The sequence below is a fragment of the Pollicipes pollicipes genome, unplaced genomic scaffold (genome assembly GCF_011947565.3).
Source record: "Pollicipes pollicipes isolate AB1234 unplaced genomic scaffold, Ppol_2.1 Scaffold_2067;HRSCAF=2421_pilon_pilon_pilon, whole genome shotgun sequence".
Lineage (NCBI taxonomy): Eukaryota > Metazoa > Arthropoda > Thecostraca > Pollicipedomorpha > Pollicipedidae > Pollicipes > Pollicipes pollicipes.
In genome coordinates this window covers 1-25,271 of record NW_023596041.1, presented here as the reverse complement: position 1 = coordinate 25,271, position 25,271 = coordinate 1, and the positions used below count along the sequence as shown (strand labels likewise).

General features: G+C 51.3%; 1 protein-coding gene and 11 non-coding genes across 12 annotated transcripts in view; 6 read left to right on the top strand and 6 right to left on the bottom strand.

The window, feature by feature from the left end:
* The window catches only part of LOC119096437 (putative ATP-dependent RNA helicase DDX43), a gene marked incomplete at its 3' end in the record, with an annotated part of 32,817 nt that extends 7,553 nt beyond the window's left edge, over positions 1-25,264 (top strand). Inside the window, 3 exon segments of the mRNA XM_037219349.1 lie at positions 22,401-22,518; positions 24,156-24,165; positions 25,136-25,264. Of these exon segments, the coding sequence (XP_037075244.1) occupies positions 22,401-22,518; positions 24,156-24,165; positions 25,136-25,264 (257 nt within the window).
* On the bottom strand, positions 3,593-3,664 carry TRNAA-UGC (transfer RNA alanine (anticodon UGC)). Its single transcript has one exon. It is a non-coding gene; the product is annotated as a tRNA-Ala (tRNA).
* TRNAA-UGC (transfer RNA alanine (anticodon UGC)) lies at positions 5,807-5,878 on the bottom strand. The gene has a single exon. It is a non-coding gene; the product is annotated as a tRNA-Ala (tRNA).
* On the top strand, positions 12,491-12,562 carry TRNAA-CGC (transfer RNA alanine (anticodon CGC)). Its single transcript has one exon. It is a non-coding gene; the product is annotated as a tRNA-Ala (tRNA).
* On the top strand, positions 13,204-13,275 carry TRNAA-UGC (transfer RNA alanine (anticodon UGC)). The gene has a single exon. It is a non-coding gene; the product is annotated as a tRNA-Ala (tRNA).
* TRNAA-CGC (transfer RNA alanine (anticodon CGC)) lies at positions 13,960-14,031 on the top strand. Its single transcript has one exon. It is a non-coding gene; the product is annotated as a tRNA-Ala (tRNA).
* TRNAA-UGC (transfer RNA alanine (anticodon UGC)) lies at positions 15,096-15,167 on the bottom strand. Its single transcript has one exon. It is a non-coding gene; the product is annotated as a tRNA-Ala (tRNA).
* On the bottom strand, positions 15,774-15,845 carry TRNAA-CGC (transfer RNA alanine (anticodon CGC)). Its single transcript has one exon. It is a non-coding gene; the product is annotated as a tRNA-Ala (tRNA).
* Positions 16,805-16,876, top strand: TRNAA-CGC (transfer RNA alanine (anticodon CGC)). The gene has a single exon. It is a non-coding gene; the product is annotated as a tRNA-Ala (tRNA).
* Positions 17,499-17,570, top strand: TRNAA-UGC (transfer RNA alanine (anticodon UGC)). Its single transcript has one exon. It is a non-coding gene; the product is annotated as a tRNA-Ala (tRNA).
* Positions 18,489-18,560, bottom strand: TRNAA-CGC (transfer RNA alanine (anticodon CGC)). Its single transcript has one exon. It is a non-coding gene; the product is annotated as a tRNA-Ala (tRNA).
* Positions 21,399-21,470, bottom strand: TRNAA-CGC (transfer RNA alanine (anticodon CGC)). Its single transcript has one exon. It is a non-coding gene; the product is annotated as a tRNA-Ala (tRNA).
* Positions 25,265-25,271: the final 7 nt, after the last annotated feature.

Genomic DNA, 25,271 nt, shown 5'->3' with positions numbered 1-25,271 from the left:
AGGAAACCAGCAAGAAGCAGGATACAACAAATTGTGCAAGACAGCCAATGAGAACCAGGATGCAGTGTTAGGCCAAGTCGCGATATTTAGCAAAAACAAAATCCAGCCGGAAATCTGGCCAGGGAGCCGGCGAAAACCAAGACCCAGCCAGGAAATCACTTGAGGATCCAGCTAACACCGAGATCCGGTGTAGAGTGCTGTCAGAGGAACCAACAAGAACCAGAATCTAACATGTCCTGTCATAAAGCAATGCCTTTTCACATGTAACCTGTAACATCCAGCATTGAAATGTCTGATGGAAAATCAGTGAAACCTGGTTGGCTGACAAGCAACACAAAATGAACGCAACAAAAATCAAGAAGATAATGGAGATATTGGTGATACATGGGCCGCACAAGGGGAGCATGGCGGGCATGTGTCCATTTCGCCGTCCTCCCTTTCGTGTAACGAAAAGGTACTCGGAAATGCGCAGATAACTTAATATATCCTTATATATGTGATGTCTGTTGAATCCCCTGTGATAGGAATTGAAATCGTGACGGGACGCAAGCGTCCGCTTGTCCATGGGCGCCCCGTCGCTATCAGGATCCAACAGTCAATTGTTTTGCGATCTTTCGGACGAGCTTGCATGGTTGACTATGATGGCTTCTGATAATGCCCTGAGCAAAGTTTGTTGTGTATGCCTTGAAGTTACCATCCCGATTTTACCGGCCGTTTCTACGGGAAATTTTGTCCCGAGTTGTCCACCAGATACGACTGCTGAGAGTGCACAATGTTTGAGGCCCTCCCCCCCCCCCCCCCCGAGGCTCTGCTGACCTTCGTTGGCCAGCCGCCAGCCGACCTTTCCATATCAATCGGGCCCTTCACGGCAATGTCCCCTTTATCGTCGAGGGGCAAGAAGGGCCAGGAAGTGTGCCTCGTGGCGACCGCACGTGGTACGCGCTCCAAGATTGTACCTGAATCTAACACAAAAAGGATGCGAGATGTCGTTTTTATAAAAGCCCTATCCGTTAAAGGGACTCTTCCGCATTTGTATGGAATTTTGAACTGAAATATTTAGTTTCTCAAGATCATTTTGTATAGATAAGATTTATGCATTGTTAGGGCCACAAACCCTTTTTTCTAACGTAGACGTACACGAGCTTTTGCAGACATATATCTGTATGACGTCATAGAAACATCACACGATTTCCTCCGCCTTAATGGCCATATTGTGTTCAAGGTCTAAAGTAGTGTAGTTATTTGATTATTCGTGTGTGGAGCACGCCAGCATGAATCGTCGCGCTGGCGCACAGCGGTTGGTTAGCAAGAGGTTATGCCACTGACTGCGTGCCTCGATTACGATTGGTTATCTGGATAAAGCCGTATGGGCCAATAATGACCTTTTTCGAATGGAAATGACCTTTTCAGGACTATGGGACGAAGGGAAATGGATAACGATGGGGCAGGACCACATGCACCTGGGAACTCAGCCGCCTGGACGTAACTCGCGCAGGGATCCATCTGCGGGGGCCCCAACAGAGGACACTCGTAGCTGGCGAATACAGCCTGACCCAGACAAGCGGGGGGTCGCGAGGTTGCAGGGCAAAGCGAGAAATAGAATGAAGGCACGGAATCCGATCATGGACCGCTGTTTGCCGTCGATCATGACCTGCATTTGTGATAACTGGCATGCATTTGGGAGTAAACAAGACGGAACCACGGAAAAGTATGCAAGAATGTCACGGGAAAAGACCAATACACGCCCACATACTGCCGGTAACATAAACGCACGCTCATAGGCCGCTAACGCCAACTGGCGGCGCGTTCAATACCACGAGTAAGTCGCTCCGTCCGAAATATTAGCAGCCAATCTGGCAGCGACTCTGTCGTTATAAAAGACGTTGTATTACGTAGTCAAACGGTGGCGCATTGAGCAGCAAATTGAGGAAACAGTTTAATTTTGCTGTTTAAAGGAGTATTCTACATGTATATGAGGGTTTTGAACTGAAGTGGCCATCTTGAGGACCTTTCGGTGCTGTTCGCAGTTATGTCCTGAAGACCTAAGATCCTCTAGTTTTTTAGCTACACGCCCGCGAAAATGGGCGCAGATATGTCGGGAAAGTGTTTTAAAGCCACATTGGCATTCATGACGTGCTGACATTTCAATCCTGTCATTCCATAAGCCATGTGGTGATCAATGCCAAGAAAAATATAATCGTCGAGGCACTCATATCCGACGTTGGTGAGCGCTATTTCCAAAGTATAACGGACGTCACCTAGCTCTCAATTAATGTTAAGTAAGGTACGATGGCGTGATCAGATCATGGCACACTGAGTAGCATATTTACTAAACAGAATTGTGTTGTACAGGACAGTCTTTTCCACTTAAAAAGTATACCAATAGTTACAAGTGAGCTTTGTTCATCATATCTGATGCTTGCTTCAATCCTCTTTAAATGTGAGACGTTCTTTGGAACACTCCCTAAAGGAACTGTTCCACGTTTGAGGATATTGAGGGACACATAAAATATGGTGAAAAAGCTCACTTGCAACTGTTGGTTTGCTTTGAAGTGCAAACGATTGCTGTAGAAAATGGCATGCCACTTTTTAGAAGAACGCCCCTCACTGCGTCATAGTTTTTATCACGTTAGGTAACGGTCTCATGACTTCAAAGTCACTGCTCGACTAGCCGTGTCGAGGTTGCCACTGTGGTGGACGGGCTCACTCACTGGTATGACTTCAACTCGCCGCACTGCTGCCGCTGCGATTTTTAGTAGCACTGGCGAAAAATGGCCGACTTGATATATGCGCTGTGATGGTGACAGACAGGGAGAGCTGTTTATAAAACGGCATCAGCCATAAAATTAGGCACGCCTGGTTCATGAAGAGGCCTGCAGATCATCGGGCTACGCTCTGATGGTGACATTGTTTATAAAACGGCATCAGCCATAACACTAGGCATGCCTGGTTCATGAAGAGGTTTGCAGGTCATAGGGCTAACGGCGAAAATGAACGCCCTTTCAAAAATAACGGTCCCAATAAAGTGGGTAACGCTACATAGCGGATTCATCGGAGCGCCCTTTTGAAAAACGCAGCACCCCTGTGATATTGCGTGCGTCTCGGAAGGAACAGCTGGCGCGAATTTCATATTGAAGAGAACCCTGACGGCAAAAATTAATGTTTTTTTCACAAACATGGGCAGATGTCCGAAAGATAGATAAGTGCATTCCAGAAACGCCATTGCAATGCATCGCGTTGTACTTACCAACGCTCTCCGCATTGTGAATGAGGCCGGAGGCCATGTGGGCCTTACTTTAACCATCTAAAATTTTCAACTTCAACAGCCCGCCCCTTCTCGGCGTCTCGCTTTTTAAAAATCTGAGTCGCGGATTTCTTTGCAATCGCGGCCTCGTGCATCTTCAACAATTGGTGCCCTGTCAACACCATGTTCGATCGAACATGGTGTTGACAGGAGTTCTCGAGCGCGCCAACTTCTCTGGTTATTCAGCGCCCGCAACCAAAATGCTAACTGTCCAAAAATGACCAGAGAAGTTGGCGCGCCCGAGAACTCCTGTCGACACCACGTTCGATCGACGTAAAATGCGGCGAATGGAGATGCCGGGGTTTGAACCCGGGGCTTCTCACATGCAAAGCGAGCGCTCTACCACTGAGCTACATCCCCGCAGTGGCCCGTGATTTTCAAGGGGCTGTGAAAATCATCGGTCGTCTGTGGCCATGCAATAATTAATTGGCTGATAATAAGCACAGCGCGCCTTTGCCAGGCTTGAGGCAACCTCCAGAAGGCCGGAGGATGAAAGGCACCTTAAATGCACCACTGGTGTGTTAGTTATGTATGAATTGTTATGAAAACTGGATGGTCTGGTGTTCAGGAGGGTGAAAGCCACCTTTAATGCGCCACTAGTGTGTTTGTTATGCATGAATTGTTCTTATGAAAACTGGATGGTCTGATGTTCAGGAGCTCCAGCATCAAGCATCAAGACCCGGTCTGACTTGATATTAAGGACCGAGCAAGGCCTAAGGCTCAGTACAGAGCCAACGGATCTAGTAGCCAGGATCCTCCCTAGAATTCGTATAAGGAACTAGCGCCGATGGACCGTGTGTATCGGCTCTGGAACTGCCACGGCGAGAGCACGCTTTCGAGCATGCGATGTCTATGATGGAATAAACTTGATACAACCACAACCCCCCATTACGATAAGGTAAAGCCCATGCTCAGGGACGCAAGGAGATCCACAATCTCATCCTTATGTAACTCAGGGACGTCTTGTCTTGTCCTTATTATGTAACTCAGGGACGTCTTGCTCGGTCCTTACAATCAAGTCAGAGGTGCGGAGGTGGGGCTGGATAGGATGGGGAAGGGGGCTGAAGGGACCTATTCTTAAACGCGTAGGGGAAATTGCGCCGCTTTGATGGTATACGGGCATTGTGACGGAAAATAGATGCTCGTTGGCGTTCATAGGATGATAAAACAGGTAATCATGTCTTCAGAACGCTTCACACGGGTGACTGGGTTTAGAGTTCACGGTAAGCGAAGCTCGCCGCGTGTACGTGCCCCAAATCCACCAGCCGAGTTGTAAGCTGACCTGGCCATGTCAGCTGGGCCAGCCTCCTCCCCCTCCCCTCGGGACCGGTAGCCTGTGCTGCTGGATGAGAGGTCCAGTACATTTCGCCGAGACCACGAGACGGCGGTGCCCCGTGGCTGCTGGTGTGCAGGAACAGCTAGGAAGCGTATCTCTGGACAAGCACAAAGGGTCCGTTTGCAAGATTTCTGGGACGCGAATGCGATACGATGGTACCCTTTAATGGTGTGAAAGCATATCGCAGGGGAGAACTGGTGCCACCGTACTTAAAATGCCGTTGTGCTCGTGAGCAGAACTACCTGCCAATAATGAGCGTTCGTGACAATATGTGCTGCCAGGATAACAGATAAGGAATACGTTGATGCCGATGCGGCAGGCTGTTCGTGTGATGACGTCCCGTACATTGATCGGTACTAGCCATAAAAGCTGGCGTCCTTGTTTCATGAAAGGAACACCGGCGCGGGACTATCGAGACTCTCGATGGAAAATGAGTGCTCTTTGGAAAATGAAAATGCCTCCAAACATGAATGCCCGTTATAAAATGAGCAACTTTTGTAATCGGCTCACGAGGTTTTCTTCGTCATGGAAGTGGCACCCTTTGGCATCAAGCCTGTATCGGTAGAGACCCCTGTCTTTAATTGGCGCCCTTAAGATTTGATGGACAACTCTCGAAAGGAAAAGTTGGTGCAATTTGTAGATGTGATTACAGACCAAAAAGGTTACTAAATAAATTGCATCGCATTTAATCACGAGTACTGTCCTGGTAACGAGGAGAGCCCAATCCATAAGTTACAGGAGATAACTTGCTCTCCCTGATGCGCATTTTGGGTAAGACTTTGCCATGTTTAACGACCCAGACATTCCGAGAGTTTCCTAACTTTCCTGAGCATAGCCTTTTATGTTTGTGCTCTTCGTTGCTTTGGGGATGGTTTGGTTGTTGGCTGTTTGGATTGGAGCCCTTTCAATCAATATTGACCATTTCAGGACTATGGGGTGAATGAGAGTAGATAATAACGATGGGGCAGGAATACGTGCGGCTGGGGGGCCAGCCACCGGGCATTAGCCCGCGCAGGGACCCCCTATGGCCCGCTCGTGGCTGACGCATGCAGCCTGCCCTGGTCAAACGGGGCGTCGCGAGGATGCGATATTAAGCAGGAATGAAAATAAGAGGATCGGATGCCTTGGGATGTTATGGCCCTTCGACTGGCACAAAACCAGGCGATTGGAGATGCCGGGGTTTGAACCCGGGGCTTCTCACATGCAAAGCGAGCGCTCTACCACTGAGCTACATCCCCACATGGCGATGTTCCCCATATTCGGCTGTCGAAATTGTCGGTCATCTGTACCATGCTGTAATCGTTGGCAGGTGTTCAGCGCAGCTGAGCCACACCTTATTAAGGCTGGCATGACGCCCAGAAGGTGCGAGGAAGAAACGCCTCATGTGCGAGGCGAGCGCCGTATAACTGAACTGGCCCTACTCCGGACTTAAGCTGGAAGGTCGCATCACTATCTTGCCCTTTGTGATCGAACCACGGTATTTGTCCCGCTGTTTCCTCGCGGCTCCGCTTCTGCCCTGCTTCCTTGAAATACCTCTCACCGGGTGACCCTCTTAGATTAGGAAAACATGTTATATTTTATACTTAGGATGACTATACTATGCAAGGATGACTTAATGTGCTTTACACTTTCCAAGCGTAGCTTGTTGGACGTTCCTGGATCCCAGCAGCCAGAGTAAGCCGATCCAGGCCTTCTGCAGTTTTCCGTACGACTTTGTTGTCAGATCGGACGGCGGAGCGTAATGTTTGTTGTACAGTGTACTCCAAAACAGTCGCACAGGTCAGGTTGACCCGGCCCGGCTGGTTGCTAGCTGACATTTCTCCGCCAGTCGATCAAAATCTTAACATGCCCGCACACGCCGGGCTGATCCCGTCAGGCCAGTTGTCTGCAGACCTTTCTGAAACTGTCGGGCAAAAAGCCGCGCAGGCCCAGGGCTCGTGCCGCGTATACCCTGGTAGTGATTCCAGCACGCTGAACTCGACTCACACTTTCACGCTGGCACGCTTTCATTAAACTTGATTGTCTGTTGCCAGCCTACAGCATGGCTTCATTTGCTCCAACTTCTTGTTATTATTACTATCTTCAGAACTCAACAGGTGCGAGCTAGTCGTGCTGCTTGCAATGAGATTTCTGGAGATGATGTGGCTTAATCTGATAACTCATACGGAAAGCAAGCACCGTAACACTAACGCCCCCCCCCACACACACACACACGCACACATACTATGCAACGGCGAAGCCTTGCGTTTCAAAGCCATATCTTCGTGAAAAGTGGGTGGTTTTGTATTTTAGAACATCACCCAGGCGTCCAGTTTGTTGACAGAAGCCCGTGGTCGCGTTGACCTTTTTTCTTTCCTGTCTTGAGACGGCTTCGATCCATCTTCGCGTCTTACTATGACCGCTGCAATCGTAGAAAATCCCACTTGGGTCAATAACTCATGGCGCCAACGGTTGATGTTTGAGGATGCTGTTAAAACACTGCGGTCTTTATATATGAGGGGAGTGGTATGCAAATGCAGCCGTTCGTTGCATAGGGCGGCTTTTATCATTTCAGCCCACGACATGGGTTCCATGTCGTGGACAGGTCCAGGCGGCAGGGCAATAAGGCTATGCCAGCCCAGGCGTCGAAAAGTAGGCAACATTCGACATGCTGTGGGGTTTTATAGAAATTATAAACACTTTTTACGGCGGCAAATGTGTTTTGAAGCACTGCGCAATACGCCGTCGAGCAAATTCCGACCAGCCTTTAAAAGTGGATCTAATTTGTTGAATTTTGCCCCCCCCCCCCCCTCCCCCTCTCGAGGCCCGTCAGCGGTCTGAAGTGGATCCGCCTCCGCTCCATCTGTTCTCATATGGCATACGTTTTGTTGTTATCTCGGCAACTGCATCTGAGCCGGCCGGTCGTGGCCCGCAACAGACGGGGCCTGGAAACCCCGACTCAGCGCCCGGCCCGTGTCTGTATCTGACTACCGGACAAGCTGAACTTCAGATATGCGTACGAGGGCGGGCTGGCTGAACGGAATGCCGTCGAAATTAAATGGAAAAACTGTTTATCATGTTGTGAATTGGACGCGGTTGTGTTTAATAATGTTAATTATGTTGTGAATTGGACCCGGTCGTGTTTAACAGCGTAGAACGGAGACCATTGCGGCTTTGTTCACGTCTCTAAACATGGCCTTGTGGTCTGATAGTTTGCCTACAGTTGGCCTGCTCATTGCTGGTGTTGCAGTCATTTTTTACGTTTGGCCTCACATTAGTCGTGTTGTTGTCACCTTTGACGCCTGATTACCCTGAAAACCCACCATATGGAGATGCCGAGTTTTGAACCTGGCGCCTGCCACGGACAAAGCGAGCCATTCAATCACCGCATGAAGATTTCTGGGTTTGAATCCTGGGCTTCCCCCACTCAGGGCGAAAAGTCTACCACCGGGCTACAACCTGTCTGCCACAGACGGTTGTCCCTCACATGTGGCTGTCGAAACCGTGGACCGTCTGTGACCATGCAGTGGCTGTCAGCAGGCCGGGATTGAAGCACAAGCACACGTTTGTCAGGGGGGGGGGGGACGCCCTGAAGCCAAGGGAAGGGATGGGGATAAACACACTTGTTAGGCCCATTTGGCATGGCCGCGCCTGTTGCCTCGCAACTGGTACACACACACACACTCCCGTTGTTACACTTGACGGCTCTACTGGGCCGTGCAAGGTGCGTAGACAATGGCCGGTCGCAGGTGTGAATCACGGCGGGTGGGTGGTGTGCAGGTCCGCCCGCACCTGCCTGTGGCAGACAGGATAGACATGTGCGTGCGTGCGTGGGTGCGTGTTGGAGAGGGGATGTAAGGGCTGCCACGGCCCGATGGAGTGAAATGAATGACAATGCAAATGTTTGGCAAAAAAGGCGTCGCAAAGTTTGCTTTGTCGCTTGCGTTCCGCGAGAAGGCGCAGTTGCGGAAAAGCACGACCATCGTTGAAAGTCACGGACACGGGGCTGAGGCGGATGATGTGTCGTGCTCCGGCCGGTGCCGCTGCGAGGGCGGGCAGGGTGAGAGCCCGGGTCAGAGCGTTCTGTCACGAGCTGGTGGCTCCTGCCCGTTCGTATGACGCCGGCTGGCACGCACCCACTCGCGGTCAGGGTGAGAGCCCGGGTCAGAGCGTTCTGTCACGAGCTGGTGGCTCCTGCCCGTTCGTCTGACGCCGGCTGGCACGCACCCACTCCCGGTCAAGGTGAGAGCCCGGGTCAGAGCGTTCCGTCACGAGCTGGTGGCTCCTGCCTGCTCGTCTGACGCCGGCTGGCACGCACCCACTCCCGGCCATCTCATCATTCGCCCGTCCCATCTGTCCGCTGTCAGCTGATCAGAATGATGACGTGGTGGCGGCGTCGCCCGCGCGGAACCGAGCGGTCGGCCGTCCAGTCATGGGTACCGGTCAAGGTACGGAGACATTCGGACTTGGTCTTGCCTAGTGGGCTGAAAGTTCCGCCCATAGACTCGTGGTCAGAAGGTCTGGTTGTTTTAAAAAAAAGTATTGAAGTAGGTTGTTTAAATAGTTGGCCACGTGTCGGTGACGGATTCGGGCACGGAAGCAAGCTGCTTAAAGGGGATGTTGTGCATTTGTATGGGGTTTGAACTCAAAAAGCCATCTTGAAGACCATTCGGTGCTCAAGCTTGCCTTTCGTAAGACCTGACCGAGTCTAGTTTCTGAGTTATACGCCGGGGAAGATTTGCGGACTTCTTCGGGAGACTTCAAGGCCACCCATGAGTCCAAGACGCTAAAATAACTCTTTTCTATTTACGCTGTCCAAATTCTGTGGTTTCATTGGCCATGTAGCGATCAAGGCCGGGATAAATGTAATCGTCAACTCCAGCATGGGCCAAGCTGAGTCTTTGCTAATATACCACCCATCAATAATTGCTGCATCTTCACAGGCGACCGACCGTTTTGGCAATCACCTGTGGCTCACTGCCTTACGTGGGATGTAGCTCAGTGGTAGAGCGCTCGCTTTGCATGTGAGAAGCCCCGGGTTCAAACCCCGGCATCTCCAATAGAACGTTTTGAGGCAGTCGAGCATAAAAAAGCTGGTCAAATTATGCACGAACACCATGGAACAAATCACGCTCCATGAATGTCACACTCTACTCTCATGAATGTGAGATATGTGCGCCTCGAGAATTGTATTTTGACTGGCCTTGATCACCGCATGGTTTATGGAATGGCAGGATTTGATTGCCGATATTACGACGTCACGACTACCGAATACCGAAACTTCGAAATATCCTCCCCGGTATACCTTCCACCATTTTCGCGGCCGAGTAGCTCAGAGTCTAGAGGGGCTCAGGTCATAAGAAGGACACGATTGTGAATAGCACCCTTTAGAATGGCTATTTCAGTTCAAAGTCCCGTATCAGTATAGAACATTCCCTTTAAATGGCAAGGTTTCTCAGTTTACTAAACTCGCCCTTCAATACGTCATCGTTTGACTCCGTGATATAACGCTTTTGTGACGACAGAGCCGCTGCCAGATTGGCTGCTAATATTTCGAACGGAAAGACTTACTCGTGGTACTTTAAGCTCTGCAAGATGGCGTCAGCGGCCTATGCCTGTGCGGTTATGTTACCAGCAGTATGTCGGTGTGTTTTGGTCTTTCCTCATGACAGCCTGGTGTATTTTTACGCGGTGCCGTGTTTTTTTTTTTACTCCCCAGTGCCTGTTATTTATTACAAACGCGAATCATGATCGACAGCAAGCAGCGATACATGATCGACATCCGCGCCTTTTTCTATTGTTCGCTTTGTTCTGCATCCTCGCCACACGCCGCTTGTCTGGGGCACGCTGCATGCGTCAGCCGCGAGTCGTTCAAGAGCCCCCTGGGAAGGGAACCCTGACCGGCCACGCAGCGCTCATGCGCGGGTTAGAGCTTGGCGGTTGGCCCCATAGGCGCATGCAAGTCTGCCCCACCGTTAGCCAATTTCCTTCGTCCCACGGCCCTGAAACGACCATTTCTGGTCGAAGGGGCTCTGATCCAAAAAACCAAACCCGCTTGTCCGGGTGGCCGATAGAGCTCCTATCCAAGTAACCAATCGTAATCGGGGTATGTAACCAGCGGGATAGCTTTTAACCAACCGCTGTCTGCCTGCGCAACGATTCATGCTGGCGTGCTCCAGACACGAATATTCCAATGGCCATACTTTTTTCGACCTTGAGCACAATATTGCCATTAAGTTGGGGGAAGTTGTGAGACGTTTCTATGACGCCATGCATATCTGCGGACTTCTAATTACACGGTAGAAAAGTCTGCAAAATCTCGTGTGTATCGAGATTAGAAACAAGAGAAGTTGAGGTCCTAACAGGGCATCACTCTGGACTGCTGGAATTATCTTGAAAATGGATGTGTCAGTTCAAAATCCCACAAAACTGTGGAAGATCCGCTTTAGGGGATACGGCCCTCATCAACATGCCGTCCCGCGTCCCTTTTGTGTTACATTCACGAACAGTGCTAGAAAGCTTAGCAAGTGAGGTCTTCACCAGGTAGGCTTTCTGGCGCTTCTTGCCCCCCCGACGGCCAAGGGGGCGTAGCCGCCCCGTGAGAGGAGGACGGAAAGGGGGAGGGGGGGGGGGGGGGGGCGTGGCAATCCTGGACTTGGACTGGACAAGGAAGATGACAGATTCCTTGTGCGGCGACGCTGGTCACGGGTGCCACGGCGGGCGCATCGTTGACTAACAAGGAAAAGTCGGCTAGCGGCTGGCCAACGAAGATCAACAGAGTCCCGGGCGGCCGTGCCTCAGAGGATGTGCACTCTCAGCAGCCGTATCTGGTGGACAGGCTGGGGAAAAATCTCCCGTGGAAATGGCCGGTGAAAGTTGGGTGGTAAATTCAACGCACATACGGCCGGTACATACGGCCGATACATACGGCCGGTATATACGGCCGGTATCAACGGCCGGTATACGCAACGAGCTCTGTCCGGGAAGTGCTCTGAGCCCATCATAGTCGACCTTGCAAGCTCTTGCGGAAGACTGCAGAACAACGACTGTTGAATCCTGATATTGAAGGGGCGCCCATTGACTAGCGGACGCTTGCGTCCCGTCTCGACTTCAAGTCCTGTCACGTGGGATGCGACAGGTATCGCAGGTATGAAGGTACATTAAGCTATATACGCGTTTCGGAGTGCCTTTTGGTTACACGATTGGAGAGGAGGCAGAAATGGGCACATTCCCGCCATGCTCTGCTCGTGTCGGCCCTTGTATCCTCAATATCCCCGTTATCTTCTTGCTTTTTTAATTTTTGTATTGCTTATCAACACAGAACGTGTGTAACCGTCGAATGACATGCCCGCTTTATAGGCCACCTAGGTTCATGAACTTTCGACCAGAAATTTCAATGCTGGATGTTACAGCTTACGTGTTAAAAGGTGCTGGTTCCCGACAAGAATTGCAGGTTAGATCCGGGTACTCGTTGGCTCCTTTGACAGCACTCCATACCGGATATCGGTGTCGGCTGGATCCTCAAAAATGACTCCTGGCTGGATCTTGGTTTTCGCCGGCTCTCTAGCCACATTTCAGGCTGGACTTTGTTTGTGCTGGATCGCTCATCTTAGTGTGGCAAGAAATCCTCGGTCTTATTGGTTTCTTTACAAAATTTGTTAGATCCTGCCTGTTGCTGGTTTCTTAGCACGTTTCTGTGCCGCATCCCATTCCTTGCCGGGTCCGAGGCCGGATAGCGAACTGTTTCCTGTGTTATTCGTGGTTCAAACACTAGAAACCAGCAATTGGTTCCTGGCAAGAAATCTCAGGAACCGGAGGAATGTCAGCCAAGAAGTGTTGTTCAATGTCAGTCATATGCTGACGGTACCCGCGGGGATGTAGCTCAGTGGTAGAGCGCTCGCTTCGCATGTGAGAGGCCCCGGGTTCAAACCCCGGCATCTCCAAGGCCTGCTTTTCGACTCCATAGCTGATCAGGACGGGCGGAGTTCCTCAGCCTAAAGCCAAGTTGGAAATTGAGTGCATCTGGGAGTCACTACAGATGTATGATAAAGGCCCCTGGCAACTTGACGTATGTATACTAGGGAGTTATATGTTCAGTTATATGTTCCCCTCGCATGTGCCGGGCACCGGCCGTCAAACACCGGTATCCCACAGGACACGTCGTGAGCGGATCACACAAGCGGCGTTGTTCCTGTTGCAACTATAGCAGGCAACGAAGGTCGGTGAGAGTCGTGCCAGATAACGGGGAGGGGGAGGCGAAACGCTCGATGGACACACATTTTCACCTTCGGAGATGGTAGTCTGGCCGACGTTCTAAACAGCACAGGCGACCAGTTTTCATTACGCGCACATTCTCACTCCGACACTTACACGCGGTGTGACGGCGCGCTCCGGCACTCCCTCGGTAGGCGAACAATACCCACCTGGGTTTGGTTTTCATCAGCGGTTTCATTCTCCTGCATTTTTATGGTGTTACCCCAGCACAGAGCAAGCATGAGTGCTCACATACCACCCGTCAATAATTACTTAATTTTCACAAACGACCGACAGTTTTTGCAATCACACGTGACTCGAGGCGTTGCGTGGGGATGTAGCTCAGTGGTAGAGCGCTCGCTTTGCATGTGAGAGGCCCCGGGTTCAAACCCCGGCATCTCCAGAGGGGCGTTTTGGGCCAATCTAGCATGGGCAACGGGACGAAAAAGTATGCAAACACCAGGGCGCAAATCACACCCAGTGAATGTTACCGTTACGGGGCAATGAGCAAACTGGTCCCAAGCTCCAAAATGCTCACAAGAGAGACTCGAGCCTCGTGATTTGCAATTTTAACCCTTGCTCTTACTTGTCATTTTGAATAACCAAGTTCGTCGCCGAGCAATTTTAAGAGTGCCATTTGCATGCCTCCGCCAGAACCATTTGTTTTGGGGGTTTGTTCGTCATTGAAGCGTTACGACGCACTCAGTTGCTGAGACTTCATGGCGTCACCCACCTCCCACCCCGGCAGGAAGAGAATCAAAACCGCGGAGAATCGAACTCTGGGCCTCCGGTTTCTCAGACGCGCAGCTTAACTATTGGTTACCCTTTTCCTCAACTCCTTGTTTGCTTTCGTTACGTAATAACGCATTGCATAGTGTACGCTATTTAAACGTGTTTATTTATTATTTCATGACACATCCTGTGTGGCTGCTCTTATGTCTCTTGATACAGGCAGATCAGAGGCATGGCCTAATGCTAATCCCGATGCTGAGACACCCACATATGCTCTTATTTTGCCGCTCACCGCCGACCTGAGTGGTTTGTAAGAATTGTCCGTTTCTGGCAGCCCCATCTGGACAAATAACTTGGGGATGTAGCTCAGTGGTAGAGCGCTCGCTTCGCATGTGAGAGGCCCCGGGTTCAAACCCCGGCATCTCCAGTCGGAGCTTTTAAATGTCACGACTGGCCAACACGAGCAGCTTTCAGGTTGGAATTTATGTTCCAACCATATAAAAAAATAATGCCAGCTGGGCGACGTCGGGGGAAACAAACAAACTCTGCTTGGAGAGAGCTTTAGCGGCTGGACACGGAATTTGTGTGATTTTTTGAATGGTTACAAGAACCCAGTTGTCATGAAATTCAATGACGGGGAGTGTCTAGTTAGGTTTAGGTGTCTTCTAGTTTGGTGTTGGACTGAAAGAGCCATCTTAAAGATCATTGGGTGCAGTTCACAATCCTGATCTCTGAAGACCAGAACCCTTCTAGTTTCTGAGCTACACGGCGACGCAGATGTGCAGACTTTTCCGACGGGACTATTTCAAAGTCAGCCAGGTATCCATGACGGCATAATGATATCATTCAAATGCTGTTATTCCATTAGCCATGCGGCGATCGAGGCCCAGAAAAATATAATTGTCGATTCGTTCATATTTGACGTTGTGAGCATGATTCCCAGACAAAACGGCCTTCAATTTGCTCTCAATCAATGTTGTGCAGGGTACGAGAAACCAATTTGACAGTGACGTGTTGAAGGGCATATTTACGAAACTAAAAGATGGTGCGTACAGCGGCCTTTTCCACTGATCTGATCTGTATGATATATATATATATATATATATATATATATATATATGGCATAGGCGGGAGCATAGGCATAGGATGATATATATATATATATATATATATATATATATATATATATATATATATATATATATATATATATATATATATATATATATATGCGCGGATCGCTTGCTTCAGTATCTTCAAATGTGGAATATTCCCATTGGGCAGAATTACGTCGTGATGACAGGTTTGACAGGTGACGTGATGACAGGTTTTTCATTGTTCGAAGCTGTACGCGGCTATCCTGAGCTAGCTAGCGGAACGGCATCCGTAGCTTTACTGGTGGCATTGAGCATGGGCATGTCCTCTGATCGCGACTTTCCAGTTATGTTGATTCTGTCGTCCATCATGCTTGGCTGGCCAAAAGCGGCCTGTTGGAGATGCCGGGGTTTGAACCCGGGGCCTCTCACATGCAAAGCGAGCGCTCTACCACTGAGCCACATCCCCGCGAAAAATGGGAGTGCACATGTGATATTACAAAATTGCTCCCGCCTATGCCATGCCGACTATTGGCGGCGTTAAGTACAGCATAAGCGCCCAAGCGTGGATGGATGGGGTAGCCGGTGGGGGGGGGGGGGGGGGCTGACAGAGGGGCAGTTAAGCTCCCCCATTGCCGGTGGGCAGGGAGTATGAGCCCTCTGTGTGAGGAGGCCCCTGAATTTTTTAAGGTCCAGGAAAAGAATATTTAATCCAGCATATCCACTGGAAAACCATGCCCCCACAAAAAAACAAGAAAACCGCTGTGTCGCGCTACCCCAGGGGCTTATGTCCCAAATGCGAGTGTGGACCTCATTTTTTGTTTTGTTTTCTCACACACACTGCAGGAGGCTGCTTCATGTAACACTTATATCGCCCACGTCCACATCATCCAGCCCCCACCCCCTTACAAGGTAATGAATATTCACTTGCCGGTATTCAGCGTTGAGATCAGGGACACATCCCAGCTTTGCGAGTGTCTGCACCGAGGGCCGTCCGTGTTCCCCATTATTATATTTTATGGAGTGCGTAATTTACTGAATTCTTGGCTAGTCGTGGTACTCAAAACGACCGAGTTGGAGATGCCGGGGTTTGAACCCGGGGCCTCTCACATGCGAAGCGAGCGCTCTACCACTGAGCTACATCCCCACCGTAGGTCGGGTTGGGGACTGCTGTGTCACGGGCGGGGGACAAAGCATAAGAAGCCGTCCACGTGTAATGGCGCGCGCGGAGGACAGGGTGACAGGGTAACGTTACTGTCATATGTTATTGCAAATCATGCTTAAGTTGCCGTTTTCAATGTTTTGAAATCATGAAGTCGGATAATGTGGCCCCTCACTCATGACAAGCGACACGACCGTCTTCGGTTGGCAGTTGGGGAGCCGAACGGACGCAACTGTTCTGGGACGTTACAATTAGAACAGCGTAACCAGGGAAATAAGGGGTTATAATAACAAAGTTGCAATAGCCAGCGTAACCAGCGTGTAACCAGTGGGAGGTTCTTATATATGCGTGCTGTAATTTATTGACAGCCTCCAAGCGCAGGATTCATGTGTCGCTCAGCATGGGCGTTCGCGTCAGGCCATGCTGCTGATTAGCTGATATCAGCGACATGGTCAGACACGAAGGCATGCTTACAAAAGAGCTCCTACGTAATGGAGTAGGCAAATGATCTCATTTGTTTAAAAGGAAACCGCTTGTCGTCAGTGCTGTAGAGCAGGAATCAATGTGGTTTTGTTAGTGTTCGGAATGCTGCATGACTATGGAAACAAGTAAGACACGCAAATAACAAATAAAAAAGCGCCCCAGACATTTCGAGCTCGTCATATTGTGTAAGGCCGGAAACCATCGCAGTCGCTGCCGCTCCCTATTTGCATATAAATGGATTTCAGTGTGCAGATGCGTTGCATACTACCCCAAGAATCCTTCAAGGGGAGCATCCTACCTTTTTTTGTACTTTTCACGTGTAGTTACATCAGACGCGTGCAATTTGATCAGCGTTACCATTCTTCTCGAAATCCTTTTGAAAAGTTCACGATGGGAGGCCGACCCCGCAGGAAAGCTCGTTCCTCGCCCATGACACAACAGTCCCCGATCCTACCCGCGGTGGGGATGTGGCTCAGTGGTAGAGCGCTCGCTTCGCATGTGAGAGGCCCCGGGTTCAAACCCCGGCATCTCCAACCCGAGCGTTTTGAGTACCACAACTAACCAAGAATGCAGTAAATTACACACTCCATAAAATATAATGATGGGGAACACGGACGGAAACAGGCACTAGCAAAGCTGGGAGATGCGCCTGTTCTCAACGCCCGATACTGATAAGCGAATATTCACTACCTTATAAGTGGGGGCTGGATGATGTGGCCGTGAACGATGTAAGTGTTACATGAAGCAGCCTCCTGCAGTGTGTGAAAAATAGAACATAAAAAATGAGGTTCACACTCGCGCTTTTGGGACGTAAGCCCCATGGGGTGGCGCGACATATCAGTTTTCTTGTTTTTTGTGGAGGCATGGTTTTCCAATGGATCTGCTGGATTAAATATTCTTTTCCTGGAACTTAAAAAAAATTCAGGGGCCTCCTCACACAGAGGGCTCATACTCCCTGCCTACCGGCAATGGGGGAGCTTTACTGCCCCTCTGTCAGCCCCCCCCCCCCCCCCCCCCCCACCTCTGCTGCCCCGCCACTGGCTACCCCATCCACCCACGCTGGGGCGATTATGCTGTACTCAACGCCCGCCAATAGTCGGCATGGCATAGGCGGGAGCAATTTTGTAATATCACATGCGGAAGGCCATTCCTCGCGGGGGTGTAGCTCAGTGGTAGAGCGCTCGCTTTGCATGTGAGAGGCCCCGGGTTCAAACCCCGGCATCTCCAACAGGGCTTTTGACCAGCCAAGCATGATGGACGCCAGAATTAAAATAACTGGGAAGTCGCGATCAGAGGACATGCCCATGCTTAGGGCCATCAGCAAAGCTACGGATGCCGTTCCGCGAAGTTGCTCAGGATAACCGCGTGCAGCCTGGAACAATGAAAAAATTAGCCTGTCATCACGACATAATTCTGCTCAATGGGAATATTCCACATTTGAAGATACTGAAGCAAGCGCCAGATATATATCATACATCGGATACGTGACATGACGTGACTTATAACTATCGGTACGCTGTCAGTGGAAAGGGCCGCTGTACACATCTTCTTTGTTTCGTAAATATGCCCTTCAACACGTCACTGTCAAATTGGTTTCTCGTACCCTGCACAACATTGATTGAGAGCAAACTGAAGGCCGTTTTGTCTGGGAATCATGCTCACAATCAGATATGAACGAATCGACAATTATATTTTTCTGGGCCTCGATCGCCGCATGGCCAATGAAATAACAGCATTTGAATGACATTATTATGCCGTCATGGATACCTGGGTGACTTTGAAATAGTCCCGTCGGAAAAGTCTGCACATCTGCGTCGCCGTGTAGCTCAGAAACTAGAAGGGTTCTGTTCTTCAGAGATCAGGATTGTGGACTGCACCCAATGGTCTTCTTGTGTCTCCTTCAGATGTCTCCTTCAGTCCAACACCCAACTAGAAGGGGTGTTGGACTGAAGGACCTACACCTAACTAGACACTCCCCGTCATTGAATTTCATGACAACCAGGTTCTTGTTACCATTCAAAAGATCGCACAAATTCCGTGTTCAGCCGCCAAACCTCTCTCCAAGCAGAGTTTATTTGTTTCCACCGACGTTGCGCACCTGAAAGCTGCTCGTGTTGGCCAGTCATGACATTTAAAAGCTCTGATTGGAGATGCCGGGGTTTGAACCCGGGGCTTCTCACATGCGAAGCGAGCGCTCTACCACTGAGCTACATCCCCAAGCTAGCTGACCAGATGGGGCTGCCAGAAACGGATGCTTCTTAGAAACTACTCAGGCCGGTGGTGAGCGGCAAAAAAAGAGCATGTGCGGGTGTCTCGGCATCGGGGTCGGCATTAGGCCATGCCTCTGACTTGCCTGTATCAAGAGACACAAGGGCAGCGACACAAAACGTGGTCGGCATTAGGCCATGCCTCCGATCTGCCTGTATCAAGAGACACAAGAACAGCCACATAAAATGTGTCATAAAATAATAAATAAACACATTTAAATAGCGTACAATATCTGATGCATTATTACGTATGCGAGTATGAAGCTATTATCCCGCGAATTCAACGAAACGTTATACTACGGCTTTGCTTTTTCCCCCTATGGCGTTCACCACACTGACTTCTCGAGGCGCACTTTGTGTTTGGGAATGCGTGTATCACGTGATCCATGTGACGCTTAGTTTCAAACTTCGGTCAACCGACGTCTTGGTAATAAGTCCTTGCTTGCTGGACCAATCACAAACGTTCTTTTATTCGCGCCAGTAGAGGTGCGCACGGCCGTTGTCACGCCGACGACGGTCGCGACTACTGGAAAGAAGCGTAGTGCTTTTACACAGCGTTGACAGTGTAATTTGGGCTTGCTATGTCTTGACGGTGCTGCAGTGACAGTACCTAGTACCATTACAAGGTGTAACTAGGCCTGAGGTTTCACTTAACTGTTTTCTTAAATACGCCCCAATGCTCCCATTAACACGCCATCCACACGAGTTTAAGACGGGACTCCTATACTGGCATTCTAAAGTTTGTCCTACAGCGGGCGGAGAGAAATTGTCGCTTAATTTAAGTTATGCGAAAAATGGCCTAGAACTGACTAGGCATTGCCGATACTTACGACCGCGTCGGTAGCGTCTGAGCTCTCACAACAAGTTAAAATCGACAGCCGTGCTGGTGGCGGTCCATGAACATTGTTCTGATCGCAGGTTTGCAGCTGGCTTGGTTCTTTCGTTCATCATGCTCGGCGGGCCAAAAGCGGTCACCTGAAGATGCCGGGGTGTGAACCCGGGGCCCCACGCAAAGCGAGCCCTCCACCACTTAGATACATCCCTGCAAGGCTCCAGGAGCCACATGTGGTTGTCAAAATCGCCGCCGCGTATGGCCATGCTGTAACTAATAGCGGGGGTAAGCGCCCGGGGGTAGATGGCATAGCGCCCAAGGGAGATGGGTGGAATAGCCAGCGGCGGCACAGCAGGGTTGGGGATGGGGGCAAAGAGCGCAGTTAACCTTCCCCCTTTGCCAGTAGGCAGGGGGAAAGACGATGCCCCCCCCCCCTCCACACAAAAAAATGGATGAGGTCCCTTTTACCAAACTAAGGGCATTATAACGTAGCTACTCTTAGAGTACTAAAATTAAGATTAAGCAGGCCACCAGCACTGAGCTAGAGAGTACATGCCGGGCTCAGAAGGCCCGTTGCTATGTCAAGAGACCCTTTTTATGGATCATGAGCTAACCTTTATGAATACGGTAGCCAGTGTTCTAGATCAATATGCCCAGTGTTGCGTTGAAGGGAATGTTTCCCATTTGAGGAGATGGAAGCAAGCATCAGATATGATGAAACAAACTTGCTTATAACTAGTGGCATACTTTTTAACTGGGAAATACTTCTCTAGACAGCACAGTCCCCTGTAGTCATCGTAACTTGCACAACATTGATTGAGAGGTAATTGATGGCCGTTATATCTGGAAATCGCGCCCGGGAACGCCAGATATGAACGCTTTGACAATTATATTTTTATTGGCGTTGATCGCCGCGTGAGTTATGGAATGACAGGATTTGAATGACGTTATTATGACATCATGAATGCCAAGGCGACTGAAATACTCACCCCGATATACCTTTCCCCATTTTCGGTGGCGCGTACTTCAGAAACTAGAGGGGCTTATGTCTTAAGAAGGGCAGGATTGTGAACAGCACCGAAATGTCTTTAAGATGGCTATTTCAGTACAAACCCCTAAATGCGGAACACTCCCTTTAAGGAGGTCCCGTTACAAGTTAGACGGCCCCTGTTCTGGATTGGAAGACATCCTCTATATTCTGGAGGCCCCGTTTTGGAACAGAAGGCCGCTTTCAGGCATCAGATGGCTGCGGCACCGGGTCAGGATGCTCTGTTTTAGAATATCGAGCCCTTATGGCTTGATTTCGAGGCCCCTTCGTGAATCGGAAACATTTTGTTTTGGATACTTGAGATTCTCTATGCATTGGGAGGCCTATTTCTGCAACAGGAAGTGTTTTGGCTGGGGAGATCCTTTGCTTGGTAATCAGAAGGTTCACTGTCTTCCTTTTACTGTCGTCGTTTATTTACTGGGATATGTGGCAGGTTGATAAGGTGGCACATACTCTTGGTGTCCCATCCTATTGAATACAATACTTCGTAGGAGGCCCCTCTGTGAGTAGGCACCCTGCATTTTTTTTAACATTCAGCAGGAGGATATTTTATCCAGGAGGTCCCTAGGAAAATCTCGCCCTCACCCAAACTAAAGATACGTCCCCCCCCCCTCCAGGAAGTGACGTCCTCAAAAGGACGGGGGTGAAGTTTAGGTTGTCATCCATTCATCACCCACTTGTTGTGTTGCTTAATGTTAGACATCATTGGCCTTCTGCAATGATGTGCGGAATGATTGTGCTGTTGGCGGCATTGAGAGTCTTACGACCGGCCGCGCTCCCCAGCTCTGCGAGTGCCTCCCATCCGCCCTATCGCCCCATGGAGATTTTGCTTTGGAGCGTGTTATCTGCTGTATTCTTGTGTTTTCATGTTTAGTGTTTTTGTTTTTTAAGTGTTAAAACTGTCGGCTTGGAGATGCCGGGGTTTGAACCCGGGGCCTCTCACATGCGAAGCGAGCGCTCTACCACTGAGCTACATCCCCGCCGAGGGTTCGGTTGGGGACCTCTGGATCAGCGGCGGGGAACAAAACGGAAGAAGCCGTCCATATATGATGTTGGGCGTGGAAGGCAGGACGACAGACTTACGTTATGCTCACATGCTATTGCAAATGGCGCTCAAGTCGTATGTTTAAGTGTTTTCAAGTCGTTAAGTTAGATAATGCCGCTTTCCGCTTTTGACAAGCGACATGTCCGTCGGTATAGTTACGCCTGCTGAGCCAGTCATGAACGTCCGGTTTTCGTTGCAAGTAGGAGTGCGCCCGGTCGTTGTCATGACGACGTTTGTTGCGGGTGCTGGAAAGAAGTGTGGTGCTGTTACAGGGCGCTGACAGCGTAATTTGGACTTGAAAACAATTGAAATGGATATTATTGTTATATATTGACGGTGCTGCGGTGGCACCGCCCACTTGCTATTATCAGACGCAACTAGTCCTGAAGTCTCTATTATCACTTACTATTACTAGTACATTATCACTCACTATTACTAGTATATTATCACTTGCTATTACTATTGTCACTTACTGTTATTAGACGTAACTAGTCCTAAAGCCTCTCTAGAGTGTATTTTTGAAATATGGCCCAAAGATACTCCCCTCAACACGTCATCTACGCGAGCTTAAAATCTGCTCCTATCCCCGTGTTCTCAAGTCTGTCTCACCATCGCGGAGCGTTATCATGTCACGTTAAGCACACCTTGTACCAGGTGGCACCCGGCACAGGGAAGGTGTCACAATTGTAATTTACGCGAGAAAAGGCCTAAGACTGACTAGACACTGCCAATACTTGCGACTGCGACGGTAGCGTCTGAGCTCTCGCCTGGACCCCACGCCCCACCGAGCGCCGATCCCCGTGAGCCTCCTGACCCGAGGCTCGACACGGTGGGTGTGCCCCGCTGACCGCGCCGCCGCCGGCAGGAGGTGCCCGACTGGTTGGTCGAGATGTCCGAGCGGTTCAGCCGGATGAAGGAGCGGCGCGCGGCCGAGGGCGGCGACGGCGAGCGGCGGGGACGCGGCGGCCGCGGCCGGCCCGGCGGCTTCGGAGGCGGCGGCGGCGGCTTCGGAGGCGGCGGCTTTGGAGGCGGCGGCGGCGGCTTCGGAGGCGGCGGCGGCTTCGGAGGCGGCGGCGGCGGCTTTGGAGGCAGGGGGCGCCGCAATCAGGGATTCTGAGCTTTCAGGGTACCTCTTGAGAGGGACCGATTGTGTGTATATGTCATTTGTTGGGCAACATGAGTGTTTTTGTAGCAAGCATATTGTGTCGAGGAGTGGGCAGCTTATGTGCCAAGAATAAATATATTTCCATTTGTGTTCCTGTTTTTGTCGGCGGAGCGAGATGACATATTGCTGAAGGGCCGGGGCGGTCTTGAAGTACCACTGGAGTAGAGTGGCATAACTGAGATGCCGGGATGCTGCGATGACCATCACCTCTCGAACCTGTTTTGGGTGCTTTCTCACGAAACATTCAGAACATTGAGGCTGGTGTCAAAGATCGTCACAAAATTTAGACAAATGAGAGCGTGTTGGATCGTGCGGCTTGGCGTTGAGCAGATATCTGACATGGTATGTACTTACGCCTTGAAATCGCACTTTTCTAGTTTTGTTTCTCTTTTCTCGCTGCGGTTAAACCTGGCTTTAACCTGGGTTCCGCGGCGATACTGTAAAATTGCTCGCTCCGGGCTGTGGATTCGATACGAACCATTGTCTGCATTCATGTGACAAACATAATCGTGTCCCGTTACGAGAAGTGAGTCGTCACGGCTTTGTACGCTCATCGCGCATTAAAACATACTCCCCCCCCCCCCCCCCCGACTTCACCTCACCTCCCGCCTCACCGCTCCCCTCACCTCACTACTTCCTTCCCCGCGCCTCATCGCACCCTCCACCCCTCATTACCGCCCCCGGCGTGTTTCACTTGCCCCCCCCCCCCCCCCTCCCTCGCCCCATCGCTTCCCGCGGCTCACCGCCCCTCACGCCCTCACCGCTTCCCCTGCCTCCCCGTTCTCACCGCTCCCCCGCCCCCTCCTTCACCTCACTGCTTCATCGCTCGCTCCCCCGGGCCTCTGCTCCACTGCGCCTGGCCGCTCTCCAGTGCTTCACCGCTCCTCTGCACCTCATCGCTTCCCCGCGCCTCACCCCCCCCCCCCCCCTCACTACTCCCTCTCTCCCTTCTCCGACGTATGACACCATCGACCCCATAGTGGAGAGTTGCCCAACACCGGACACACACCGGAGAGCGCGTTTGCCCTCCTGTTCCCGGTCCGGTTTCTTCTGCCACAGCGTCGGTTTCCGCGCCCCGTAACGTGAGCGATGTCGGTGGCTGGACGCGGGCCGCGGCGGCGACCCGGGCAGCTTCCGGTGACCGGTTCCGGCTGCGGCGCAAACCGAGCGAGAAAGCCGGCCCCGCCGACATTGTTCGGAGTTGCACGGGGGCGGGGGCGGACTCGCCGGCTGACCTATATCTGAGGTGACTCCGGCGCCCGGCGGAGGAGTCCGGCCGTCGGAGCGCGGGTCGGGAGTGTCGGATCGGCGAGCTGTCCGAGCTCGGGTGGGGTGTGACGGGGCGGCGAGCTGTCGGAGCTCAGGCTAGGAACGTTCGGAGCGGCAACTATCGGAGCTCGGGTTGGGAGTGACGGAGCGACGAGCCGTCGGAGCGGCGCCATGCTCCGCGCGCAGGCGAACACAGGTGAGTCGCCCGGGGAACGCCAGACGTGCGGGCCCCGCTGTGCGTTAGTTAAAGTTGTTTTAACACCTGCTGATGCGGCGTGGGATGTTACAGGAGCGGATATTGTGCAAACCGTGAAACAGTGGCTGGCGTTCTTGCTGTTGTTCTTGCGGGTCGCGGACAATGCGGGCTTCCCTTTGGATGTGCCTCCCCCGTTCGTTCAGGCCGGAACATCCTGTAATGCGATGTGGCTGTTGTGCTTTGCTGGCTTTCACCACCGGTGCATAACATAACCAAGCAAGTGGTAAGTTGCGTTAAGCTCTTTCAACCAAGCTGTCATCAACCAGTGCAATTCAGGCATCATGCGATCCCGGCCGCGGCCCCAGTACCCGGATGCGTTACACGTAGCCGCTACGGGGCCGGCGGCGAAAGTTTCTGCTGTGTCAGAGGGTGAAGGGCTCGTCGACCCGGCTGAGACAGCCCGTCACGCTCGGGGAGCGGCCGCTCCGGCCGGCAGAACATTGACAGGCTGACCAACTGTCCCTGCGGAGTTCACCGCGCTGTGAACCGGTCCAGGCTGCAAGGCAGGTCCCGAATGTGGCCTCCTGGGCTTGTGGTGCGGGACTGGTCACCCGCTGAAATTATTTACGTTTTCCCTTCTCTGCATTTAGTAGCTCTGTGTTACGACAATAATCTTTCGGGTTCACCTCTGGTACATAGAGGATGGCTGACGTGGCATCGCAGTACGTTGGACTGCAAGCGCTGTTGGTGACCATGTTTCTGTACGTTATTGCCTGACAATAGTTTATTCGATCTTTCAGCTGCTGCTCTTGCTCTTGACTATTGCGTTGGAATGCTCTGCTAGAACCCACATACCCCGCGGAGCGCCGGCGAGCCCACCATCTCCGAACACTCCAGAGCCGGCCGAGCTCGGACAGCCAGTCGACAGTAACGTCAGACGGGCTACTGACGTCCCGTCTGACGTCACCAGCGCGCAAGACCTCGAGCTGAGCTCCGACGGGTCCGGCACCCACACCAGTCGCTCCGGCGGCCAGCGCTACTTCGTGGCGTACCCGGACGCCGCGTCGGCGCCCGAAGTGGCGGAGCGCGAGCGGCAACGGCAGGCG